Here is a 12,869-nt window from a genome sequence, read left to right as displayed (position 1 = left end):
AACATTGCAATCCCCCAAATTTTGAAATCCTGAAAATTTTGAAATCCTGAAAGTCTGCAGGATTTTGAGTGAGATCTAAAAATCTAGTTTCTCCATATGAAATCCAATGAGGTTGAAACCAGTGTTGAAAATATCCGTATCGGGAAAATATCGGTGAGGGTCCAGAAAATATCTTATCGGCGAAAATATCGGCAAATATCAGCAAGCATAAAAAATGCATAATATATTCATTTTGTTCAGATTTCTAAACATATAAAACAATAACAACATGAACTAAACACATTGGCACATAAATATGAAGAAGGCACTGATATATGTGATGTCAAATAGAAATGATACATCAAACTTCAAAGGCGATACCAAATCTTGCTGATTCCTGATAATTGTCCAATCAAGGACTCAAACAAAATAACCTCACATATCCTGCTGATCCCTGATAGTGATAATTGTCCAATCAAGGACTCAAACAAAATAACATCACATATATAAAACTTCAAAAGTATTTCATCATCATGAGCTATAAACTTATATGTAGCAAAAGTTGCAAAACAAATAAAACTAGCAACTATCTATCTGAGACCATTGACCTTTCCCTAGCAGCTTTCTTTCTGTCTTGTTCAACAATTGCTTCATGAGCTTTTTGTATAACCTCTGCACTAGAAACCATACAAGGCATTACATCTGTATCATACGCAGAGAGTCTGGCCAGATGGTATTTCAATCGTGTAACCCCTCCTGACATCTTGGTCCCACACAAGTTGCATGATATGTATGCCTGATTTGCCCCACCAACAACCTCCTCATACTCCCAAAATGGGTCCAAGGCTTTTGGCATATTTGTCATTTGTAGTGAACTAATTCAAACCTGGGGCACAAAAAAAAACAAAATATTGGCATTAAACCCCCCAACACAAAATGAAAAAATAATAAGTAATAACCACCTCATTCAAACAAAAATTACTACATTATTTGCATTTTGCAATGTGAATGAAAAATGGCAATAAGAGGGTGCATAAGAAAGTTGAAAAAAAAATGAAGCTTGCTGTCCAAATATGGAGAAAACCCTTGCATTGGTTCATGGGCATGAAAATCATAGCAAATGGAAAAAAACAAAGAAACAAAATGTTGGTAGGCAAAGAGGCAAGCAAGCATAACCCTAAATCTATGAAAAAATCATTAACATAGGGGTTTTAACTTTTTAAGAACATACCTGTTAATGGAAGAAATGAAGTTTGTCTCACTATTCTTCAATCTTTGATCCACAAAAAAATCTTAGTTGGTGGTGATAATCATTGTTTGATCCTCAAAGCCTCCTTGACAAGCACCACAAAACTCTTTCCCTTCCTTTTCCAACACTTAGAAACATAAATGAAGAAAAAAGACACCAAATTTTCCTTTTTGTAGCCGCGGCAAAACACGTCCGGCGATATTTTATATCGTCGCGCGATATTTTGCCAAAATATCGCCAATATTTCGGAAATATCGCGATATTTTCGGGAGCGCGATATTTTCTCGGAGATATTTCGGCTCGCCGAAAATATCGCGATATTTATGCTATTTGGTGATATTTTGCCGATATTATCTACACTGGTTGAAACCACTCTCAAACATCCTGAGTCATTTCATGGTAATGTTAAAAACTTAAGTAAAATGATTAAAATAAAAGATAAAGGAAATGTCAACATTACCATTGATTGCCAACATTGCTAGGGTTGAGACGTGTGAGGCAAATGAGAGCGGTGGCATGCTTTTAAAGGTTTGGAGGAGCTGCTTTTAGAGGGAAACAACCCCTAGTTTCACTCAAAACCGCTTCAAAAATTGCAAAACTGCCTGCCATGGGGTCTGCCTCTGGCTTGGCAATAAATTGGTCTGTTTATGAAATAATTGGCTGGTTTATGCAAAAATTGGCCGGTTCCGCCATAAACTGGCCGGTTTATGGCCAGTTAGGCCCAGAAACCCTAGCCTGCAAGGTTCAAAACTGGTTTTCCTACCATTTGCATGGCTCGGAATAATGAACTGGGCGGTTTGACTGGTTTATGGTTTGAACTGGTCAGTTTTGAATACTATGCTCTGCACAACAATCATTTCTGTATTAGATGTTTTGTAATTGTTCTCTGCGCAATCTGTAGAATTCTAGGGTAATTTTACCCTCAGGGATTCTACTACAACTGGGGTTTTTCTCCACCAATTAAACTACGCAACAGCAATGAACATTCATTTATTCACAGTAGGTTTGTGTGCATAATATAAAGATTGTCACAGCAACATGATTCTCACAAGACCACAGTAAATTAGGACGGAGTGCTCAATGGACAGTATGATGACAGTATGATTATCCAATTCCATGTGATCATCGGTATAATCCCAATTTACAATAGCAATAAGTCCAGTGAACAACAACAACTCTACTCTACTTCTATCAACTCACAGACGGAGTTACTGCTTGATTTAAGCCTGGTGGTGCTCTGACTCTCTCAGATCAGATACCACTGTACAGCAATTTATTACACTGCAGTCTGACTTGCTGCCTGGAAACAGGGACCTTGCTGGCTGCTACTTGCCTATAGTGCTGTGTTCTCATCTTCCTGCATGTGTCCTGATCAGGGTATGCCTCTGCTCAGCCAAAAAATTACCCTTATGATCTGCCAACAGAAATAATATTTCAGCCCTGCGGCCCTGTCCCGCGGTTGAATATAGACCCAAACAACGTCAAGATGACTCGGATCTTCGATGCTGGGTTTATGAGGGGAAACAGACCTCAACTGTGCTCTTGCTGTCCTCAGGTTTTGTTCTCCAACCAACCACATATCATACCCCATTTGTTCAAGACCACAGCAAATATTTTAGCTAAATAAAGAGATTCTTCAATGTGCTTAATCAACAGAATAGATATAGATAAATTTTCTGACTAGGGTGGAAACTCTCACCACCGAAATCAGAGGGGACTAGCTAGGTTGGGATCATCTCCACCGAAACTAGTTGAGAAAAAGGGGTCCTAAAACCCCAGAGCCTCAGGCTCAAGAAAATCAGAGATATTCCAATTCAAATCAATGATGATAAATGAATCCAACCCTCCTTTATAAATTGCAAGCGTAACCCCCAAATTGGGTTGGATAGGCTATTCTGCCCTCCCATGGGCATTTAATTCATTGGGGACATTACAGAATCCTTTTGACATCCATGATCTATGATCAGGATTCGGCCAATTTACTGGTGATTAATTGCTAGTCAAACATTGTTTGCCATGATTACCTGATCTGAGTTGTTGCACTTGTGTATTTCTTTCTATTATGTTTACCTGATCTGAGTTGTTGCACTTGTGTATTTCTTTGTATTATGTTTACCTGATCTAAGTTTTTGTTTTTGTACCTGTTTCTGAGTCGGTAATTCAAGTTATTCAACAATTCCTGGCAATCCCTCTATACTATGTTGGATACCGTGCTCTCTAGTAAACTGCTTCAAGAATATCATGACAATGCTACCTTTGCTCATAGTAGATAGTCACTTAGCGCTATGCTGTTGCCAGCCTTCAAAATTTCTTAAGAATATTTTAGCTATTTTTACATCATGATTTTGCATTTCAAACTTAATCTCTTTGTGATGTCTGGACTTCTGTTTTGTGCAGTTGAAATCTTCTTTGCAGCTTCATATTGATGGCACCAGTCCTATAGCTGAAGATATTGGCCGTCAGGTAGAGCTTTAATCGTGACATGATGTAGAAAGTGGACACTACCTTTAAGAAGATATTAACTGAGCCATGCCTTTGTCAGCATTTGTTTTGTATCCTTAATTGATTTTTAGTTCTCATTTTTGGAATAGATAAGGTTTGTTTCTTTCTTACAGATGATGTTTCTTGTGGCAGTTGCTTACTTATGGTAGGAGAATCCCAAGTTCAGAACTGTTTGCTAGAATAGATGCAGTTGATGCTGCTACAGTGAAGCGAGTAGCAAACCGATTCATCTTTGATAGGGTAAGTTACATGGATCTTTCATATTGCTGCCAGGAGTAGGCACTAAAGAGGCAGCAATCTACTTTTTCAGGACTTACATTTCATGAGTTTATTTTTTTGCACCTGCAGGATGTTGCCATTGCAGCAATGGGACCTATTCAGAACCTTCCTGACTACAACTGGTTCCGACGCCGTACTTATTGGCTCCGTTACTAGATCAATTATTCATTGCCCCGAAACAATAACTATTGTTTGTCATCCTTATCTTGACTTGCAACCTATTGCATTTAATTTGAATAATGAGAACAGAAAAAAATGCGATTGTTTTTTTACATGAGATGGCAGGTCTTATAGTGTCAGCGTTGTAAGCTGCCCATATCTTAATATCTGTGCAGTTTTCGTTGTCAATTGAAATTCAATGCTCTTCTTTGGGGTCATTGTATAAATTATAACTAGAAAATTGAGATCATTCCAAAATATTTTCCTCAAAACACACATTGAGTGTCATGGAGTGAACATTTGCAAAGACTTTACAGAGATTTTTAAACAGTTTTCCTCTTGAAATTTTGTTATATTTTTGCAAAAGATCTGTTGCTTCTAGATTTTGTAGTGCAAATCTGGTTCTATATCAATTTGTTGTTTTCCGACATGAAATTCTCTATATTCTCACATCTATATTAAGTGATACAGTGCAACAGGTAGTGAGTTTAACATTTCTTTTTCAGTCTGTTCAAACCTCGCAAAGGCTTAATTTGGTGCAGTGTTTCACAATTTATGCTTTTTATTTTGTAACAAAATGCTGGAGAAACTGTGACTCTGAATCCCCTCCTTAACAGACATTTACTGCACTCTGGAATAACTTAAAACCATAGCTTAGAATCACTTCAAAAGCAAGGATAGTTGACTCGATATAAATAATTATCTTTCTGTATAATTGTATAAAATGGAGCTCTTCTGGATGAACCATAAGATCCCTGGAAGAACCTCCAAGCAGAATTGATAAAACATAATTGCCAATATAATAATTTTTTTCCTGGAACAAATTATTTGGTAGAATTCGTTTTTGACCTTTGCACTTACGGGTAGGTTTTACATTTGGCCTTAACGCAGTCAAATGTGTCTTGGGTTTGCAAAGTATTTACCAACTCTTACTGTTTAGTTGGCAATTTAATACTCTGCCTCCTATTAAAGTTGCTTCCTGTTATACTTTAGACAAACATTATAACTGGCCCAGAAGGTTAGGCACTACACAATGCACATGGCTTGCACACAACTTTTCTGCAATTTTGTTTTAAAAATTAATACTTAGCATTTGTTTTGAATTGCTTCCTTCAAAGTTAAGACAAGCATTATAAGTGGTTCGGAGAGGTCTGAGAGGTGAACCACTGAACACAACTCCTGTGCAATTTTGTTTGAAAATTATTACTTTAACAAATTTTTTTGAAGGCTTCGTTAAAGTCAAAACAAGCGTTATAAGCGGCCTGGAGAGAGAGGTGGACCACTTAACATAAGCACTTTTGTTTTGCGAAAGCTGATATGACAGTGAAGATCATCTAGGACTTGCACCTAGCGCTAATTACTTATTTGACTTGGGTGGCCTAACATGCCATTATTTGTACTGTTGAACTGTGACTACGTTGGCAATGCAGATTCTTTTGGATGTCATGATATTATAGAAATGTACAAGGTATATCAATTCTTTACTGCTGAATAATTAAATGTGGAACTAGATGATTAACTACTGAATAATTAAATGTTGAACTAGGTGATGCATTGCCCTTGGGGTTGTGTTTTTGTGTTGAAGATGATGGTATTTAATCCTACCCACAGAGGTTCATTTCCACTGGAGGCATTTATAAGTAGTTGGGGTCAGGTGCGACTCCCCTATGTAATAATTTTGATAGAAGGGTTATCCCCTGCTGCTGCAGCAGCTTAGTTAAAAAAAAGTTATTACATTGAATGGTTTTGCCCCTTGGGGCCTGTTTTGCCTGTCAAAGCTGGCTGTTTGTGGTGCCTGACCTCTTTGGGCCAGTTGATGTGTTTTTTTGGGGGTTTTTCCCATGTAACTGGGCACCCTACTTTCCAGTCTATAGGCAATGGTAAGATATTTTTTTTGGGGTTCAAGGCTGTTCAACAAGGCTTCCATTAGCAATATACTCAATATACGAGCTCAACATGTTACTGGGGAATTGAACCTGAGCAGGGATAATAAATCATTCCAGCCAACATAAGTGGTGATTAATAAAACATCTCTTTCACTGGTTTGTCAATTAATCTATTTTCCTTACCGTGCGAGTTGGTATCTGAAGTTTCTTAATGTTCCCGGGGTGTTTGACTTTGAATTGAGAGCCATAGGCCAAGAAGGAAGTTGTTACTCAGCGGCAGTGTCTTCTGGGAAATTGATCTAGTACTGTTCTTCTAGACCCTTTAATATTACCTAATGAAGCAATGGCTTTTAAAAGAGAAATCTTGCATAGTTTCCTCAATTCTCGAGCAATGAGACCTGTCCACCCCCGTGAATATAAATGCGGCCACGTGCATGTAATACATTTATTTTTGACGACATTTTTTTTTAATTGCACGTGCATTAGATTTTTTTTTCCTCACTTCGTCCTTCAATTTGTATGCAAAGGTAAGATATTCTTCAATTCTCAAGGCGGTATAAGAAGGTTTTCTAAGCCATTACAACATTATACTTATTATAACAAATATTGAATAATACTCCATATGAGAATAACGTGTCATGTATGAGAGAATTGAAGCTTGATGAAAAGATAAAAAATCATTTCTCTCGAACACTAGAAATTGATGAAAAGATAAAAAATCATTTCTCTCGAACACTAGGAATAAACCCATTTAACAGATTTTATTTAAGGTATTTATACAAGAATATAAAAGAATATCTTCACATTAGTTAGTGTGCATTTATTTCTATAATGCACAGCTTATGGCTTGATGCTCAAACCTAGATTTTTTATTACGTGTCTGTTTTATTTTATTTTTAAGAACTGTAAAACAGCGCACACTCTTCGCATTCGATGGGCGTTGTTTGATGTTTCCGTTTTGACGAGAGTTCAAGAATTGAACTGAAGTTATTCTGCCATGTTTGTTATGTTGGTAGGTGCTGGATACTCTAGTTTAACATTGTATGACCCCAACTGTACTTCATGTGGGTTACTTTCCGAAGTAAACGGACACCACATGGTAGAAAAACGCAACAAAAGTGACCAAATGGATGCATTGAGGACTACAGAGCATTTGACTAATTTTTTGGTTGGGTTTTCCAGATTTCCCGTCCTAAGGGTTATGCATTGTGTTTTTAAGTGGAATTTAAACTACTTTTTTCTCCTTGAATTTTTGTTGCATAATAATGGTTGTGGAACAAGTTTTCATCATTTATATCTTAATGAAAATATGGTATCATGGGAGTTACCATAAAGGCGGGAAAAGCAGGGATGAGGAACATTTTGTTGTTTATTTTGGGCAACAGGAGATTTGCAACTAGAGCTGGATATTTTATGCGCGCAACGAATTCGAGTTTCATGTAATGGAAACATGGCTTCTTCTATCCAGTTTGGCACGCATTATAATATATGTACCCTGACATTTCATCTGAACATGTGTATTTCAAAATTTATAGTACCCGCACATATTACCAGATGAAATGATCTTCTGAGGATGGCCGTTGATGGCAAGGACGCAGCTCTTTTGACATCTTATTATATATATATATAAAATCAAAAATAGTATTTATATTATACAAATCCATGTTTGGTTCACGGTAAATATATCAGCAATTACATATCAATTTCAAAATTTCTATCATTTTTCTCTTATCTCGGATATATGCTAAATAATTTTCGTGAGGAGCATACTGCTGAGCGACAAAATGAAGTTTCTATAAGCGTATACCTTGCAAAATTGCTCCAGCAGAACATAACATAAACAAAAGCCCTTGATGACTATGAACCTTATCTCATGAACTGATTTGCATTTGGGTTAAATTATTTTTTGACTTTAGACTCCTGTAAGGGATAATTGATGGCCTAATTTGGCCACTGATGCACAATTCTCCTGCTTCCAATTTGTATCAAATGAGCTTGTTTGCTGCTTTGTTATGGCCTTGTAATGCATGAAAGTATGTTATTGATGAAATATCTTTTACCATTTTCGGTGTTCTTTTCATGATATTTTCCAAAGATTTTTCCTTCGTCATTGAACCTTTAGCTAAATGCCCTTGGAAATACTTAGAGAGGGTGAATCAATATTTTTTAATTTTTTTTATATTATGCCAGCTACGATTTTATCACAAATTAAACAAAAACACAATAAATAGAACAAGAATTTGATTTTATCAATGAGGCTGGTGAAGACTCCAACCCTGTTTTACAAAAATCTAAGCTCTACCTTGTACAACAAATCTTTAACTTGAAGTCTCCAACCTTGATTGAGGACTCCAATCTTCACAACAAACCCAAGCATCAAATTGGTAAGAATGAGGACTCCAATCTTCTCAACAAATCCAAACACCAATTTGGTCAAAATTAGGGCTCTAATCCTCATAGGCTCCAACCTTTCCATAGAGTCTTCAAAAATAACTTATGCAAGATGTCTCAAAAAAATGAACTTTCAAGGAGGTCTACAAAGTCTTTTCAAATTTGCTCCAAGATTGCTTTAAGTTTGCGACAACGCTTTCAAAAGTTGCTCCAACAAAAGCTTCAAGTCTACTAGAAGATGTTTGCAAGTGTGCACAAGAATGTTTTTAGGATAGCTTCAAATTTTGCTTCAAAAGATATAAAGGATGCTTTTCCAAAATTAAGGATATGTGTGCACTCTCCTAGGTCGAAAATCTTCACATGTCCAAATCCACTACAATTTTTTCACAAGGCCGAGATTCATGCTTCAAGAGGCCAAGAGTACTGCTCCAAAAGAGGGATGAAAGTCTGCCCTTGAAGGACTAAGAGTTTTGCTCCAAGTGCGCAAGAGTACTGCTTCAAAAGAGGGCGGAAAGTTTGCTGAGGGTTGAGAATGTTGTAGCATGCTTTATTTTTGATAAGTTAGTTTTTATTTTATAAAAGAGGGTATGAAAAAAAATGAAAAAAAGAAAAAATAGAAAATAAAAAAAGAGATGAAATAAAACCCCATCAAAAGAAAATCAAAATATTTGGATAAGTGTGCTTGTTTAAATGCCACTTCATGAATAAATTCCATTTGTAATAATGAAGGTCTATGTGCAGCTTGTTTTTATGCCACAACATTTTCTTCTGATCTGAATCAAATTGTTTAATTTTGATCAGATCATTAAATTTTTTGTTTTAGATTAAAGAATAAGTTCAACCAAACAGTTTAATTTTGGTTGAACATTAGAATTTAGAATAAATTAGGTAAATAAAGCCCTAATATCCTTAAAAATTGGCCTAAACTTGTAAACTTGTATTAGATTAGGTTTAGATTAGTTAAATAGTTTAAAAAGGGCAGCTAGTCTAAAAGCGCCCTAGTTAGATTAATTTTCATTATTGTTTAATTACCTTGTTAAAGGGGTGATTAATATTTGTAAATAACCATGTTTTATGCTTTTAGCCAAAGTCATATGCGACAAAATGTCTTGTCGGCAAGTGATAAACTTTGGGCATCAATCGACAGTCATTGGCCTCCCCGCCCAGATCAACGGCGGGGAAGCTCTTTGCACCCTTTCGCTCCAAACCACTTACCACTACCCCCCTCCAAAATCTGCCATCCACACTCTCGCGCTTCCTGATACCATGCCAATGGTCACTCCTCCCGTGCCATCCTCTTCCAATCACTCCATGCCATGTGTGCTCGCCTGATATCTCCTAATTGTTCCCGCGTATCTGTTGCTGTTATTAATGCCTTCCCGTTGCTGCTCTTCCTTCCCGTTAATGCATTAATTTCTTGATTAGCCGATCAACAATAGCCTCTTGCTGTAACAGTAGTCTTAATTCCTTATAAATATTCATCTCCCCTGTTACATTTGCCTTTCTTCTACTGCTCTTTCATTATTTCTATCTACTGTTCTTTTCTGCAAATTCTTTGTTGAGCTGACCTTGTAACTAGAAGCATCCTCTTAGCTACCTCTACACTTTTTTTCCATTCACCATCTCAGAGGACAACATTAGATTGGCGTCGTTCCCGGGGAGCGAAAATTGAACTATTTTCCATGGGACTACGATTAAAAACTTTTTCTTTTAAGGTGAATAAAGAAATTGTAGGTTAAAAATCATTCACTTGGTGACTCCACTAGACCAAGCTGGCTCCTTCAAAACATACTAGATCTCACTCTGACTCAAATTATATCTCCTTTATCTAATCCTGAGAGATTTGTAAGAGAGGCCTCGTTTAGGAGACTTGAGCTTCTGCTTCTTCTTCTGTACCATTACAACTTGAAGATATTCCAACTTCTGATCCCTTTAGCTCTGTTCCATCCCAATTAAATAAAACCCCATCAAAACAAAATCAAAAGATTTGGATAAGTGTGCTTGTTTAAATGCCACTTCATGAATAAATTCCATTTGTAATAATGGTGGTCTATGTGCAACTTGTTTTTATGCCACAACCTTTTCTTTTGATCTGAATCAAATTGTTTAATTTTGATTAGATCATTTAAATTTTTGGTCTAGATTAGAGAATAAGTTCAACCAAGCAGTTTAATCTTGGTTGAGCATTAGAATTTAGAATAGATTAGGTAAATAAAGGCCTAATATGCTTAAAAATTTACCTAAAGTTGTATTAGATTATGTTTAGATTAGTTAAATAGTTTAAAAAGGGAAGCTAGACTAAACACACCCTAGTTAGATTAATTTTCATTATTGTTTAATTACCTTGTTAAAGGGGTGATTAATATTTGTAAATAAACATGTTTTATGCTTTTAGCCAAAGTCATATGCGACAAAATGTCTTGTCGGCAAGTGATAAACTTCGGGCATCAATCGACGGTCATTGGCCTCCCCGCCCAGATCAATGGTGGGGAAGCTCTTCGCACCCCCTCGCCATGAAACGAGATAACGACGAGGGGGGTTGGGAGGTGGGGCGGGACGAGGGGGGTTTTTTGGTTGGGGGGGGGGTGCGGGGGATGAGGGGGGTTTGGACGGGGAGGGGCATGGATGGTGCGAAAAATGGTTTTGCCCGTGTGGGCCCCTCGTGTACGTGTCACTCCCTCAACACTTTGCACCCCCTCGCTCCAAACCACTTACCACTACCCCCCTTCGAAATCCGCCATCCTCACTCTCGCGCTTCTCGATACCGCGCCAATGGTCACTCCTCCCGCGCCATCCTCCTCCAATCACTCCATGCCACGTGCTGTCGCTTGATATCTCCTAACCGTTCCCGCTTATCTGTTGCCGTTATTAATGCCTTCCCGTTGCTGCTCTTCTTGTTAATGCATTAATATCATGATTAGCCAATCAACAACGACCTCTTGCTGTAACGGTAGTCTTAATTCCTTATAAATATTCATCTCCCTCGTTACATTTGCCTTTATTCTACTGCGCTTTCATTGTTTCTATTCATTGTTATTTTATGCAAATTCTCTGTTGAGCCGAGCCTGTAACTGGAAGCATCCTCTTAGATACCTCTGCACTTTTCAGCCATTCACCATCTCATAGGACAACAGAGAGTTTTGCTCCAAGTAGCTAAAGATTTTGCTTCAAATGAAGGCCAAAGTCTGTTCCGGACGGGCCAAAAAGTCTTGCTCCATAGGGTCCAAAATACCAGTCTAAACAATGTAATCATCACAGGTCGAAATCTTATAACAGGTCCGAAGTTGTTGAATTTAGGCCGAATACAGGGACTGTAATCTGTGTTCTTAGACGTTGAACCTTGAGGTCAAACAAGGCTGAGTTTAGTGTCATAAAAAGGTCGAAACAATGATAGAGATATGAGCCGATATAGGGTTGAAACAGTGGTAGAGGTTTGGCTATCCACATGGCCAAAGTATTCTTTCTCCATAGGGCTTCAAGACTGTCCTTTACAAGAGCTAAGACGTCGAGTGCTAACCTTCAACAAATGATACGTTATGTGCCTCAGGAAAACGGGCTGAATTGTTCCAAAGATATCCCAAAGTCTGTTCAACAATTTACCAAAAACCTTTAACCCAAAATATAAATAACTTTAAAAAATATTCCTTCAAATGCCTCCTAGGTTTATGAGAAATGAACCTCTTTACTCTTGCCTCAAGTCCGAATATTCCTTGTTCTTTTCTTAGTTGAGTTGAGGGTCGAATGGAGGAGAGAAAATTCATATTTATATTAGTTAATCATTCATGAACTGATACATCTGTTGGGAGAACGGGGGCTGACTTATGTTTATGTAGGCCGACTTGTCTACGAGGCAAAATTTGGATTTCCGAACTTGTTAATTTGAATTTTCTTCAATGAGGTGTTAAGAGGCAAGTAAATATTCATTGGAAAGGGCTTCAAGTCCTCTACAAGCCAATGTAATTATCTTCTTGAGTTGGTGTCTCCTTTGACATCAATAACAAATATTCTTCCAACAAATGTGGCAAAATAAGGACGAAGTCTCCTAGGATTGAGAGTTCTTTCACCTGTGTTTTTTGGAAACCAAGAAACCTTTTTAAAGACAATGAATCTTTGCTTGATTATTTGACAGATGATCATGTTCCCATGAGTACCTTAACACTTCGTCATCTCGAGGGCCATAAAGAGGCCCTCCCCCTCTTTCCACTCGTGGATTTCTTTTGGATGCCCAATCAAAATAGAAAATCCATCCTTGTCTACTATCCTTCCAAGTTCTGAATTTTACATTTCCCATTCTAAGCTTCCAACATTCTCCCATATTTTGATGATTCCAACCAGTAATTTGTGGGTTGTTATCAATACCTAGCAATTCACTGAGCCATGCTTGCTCACGATGATCTAACTCTTTCATAGGGGAGCTACGATCC

The 12,869-nt window shown here is 37.4% G+C and overlaps 1 protein-coding gene across 1 annotated transcript in view; it reads left to right on the top strand.

The window, feature by feature from the left end:
* The window catches only part of MPPBETA (Insulinase (Peptidase family M16) protein), a 34,473-nt gene extending 29,924 nt beyond the window's left edge, over nt 1-4,549 (top strand). Inside the window, exons 7-9 of the mRNA XM_089424654.1 lie at nt 3,626-3,691; nt 3,863-3,970; nt 4,079-4,549. Coding sequence (XP_089280780.1) covers nt 3,626-3,691; nt 3,863-3,970; nt 4,079-4,165 — 261 coding nt within the window. The 3' untranslated portion in view covers nt 4,166-4,549. The remainder of the gene's footprint in view (nt 1-3,625; nt 3,692-3,862; nt 3,971-4,078) is intronic.
* The last annotated feature ends 8,320 nt before the right edge of the window (nt 4,550-12,869 follow it).

This window comes from Pinus tabuliformis, chromosome 4_2, assembly GCF_031772625.1.
Source record: "Pinus tabuliformis cultivar Carrire ecotype Pingquan chromosome 4_2, CPIR1, whole genome shotgun sequence".
NCBI lineage: Eukaryota > Viridiplantae > Streptophyta > Pinopsida > Pinales > Pinaceae > Pinus > Pinus tabuliformis.
This window is presented reverse-complemented; position numbering and strand designations above follow the sequence as displayed.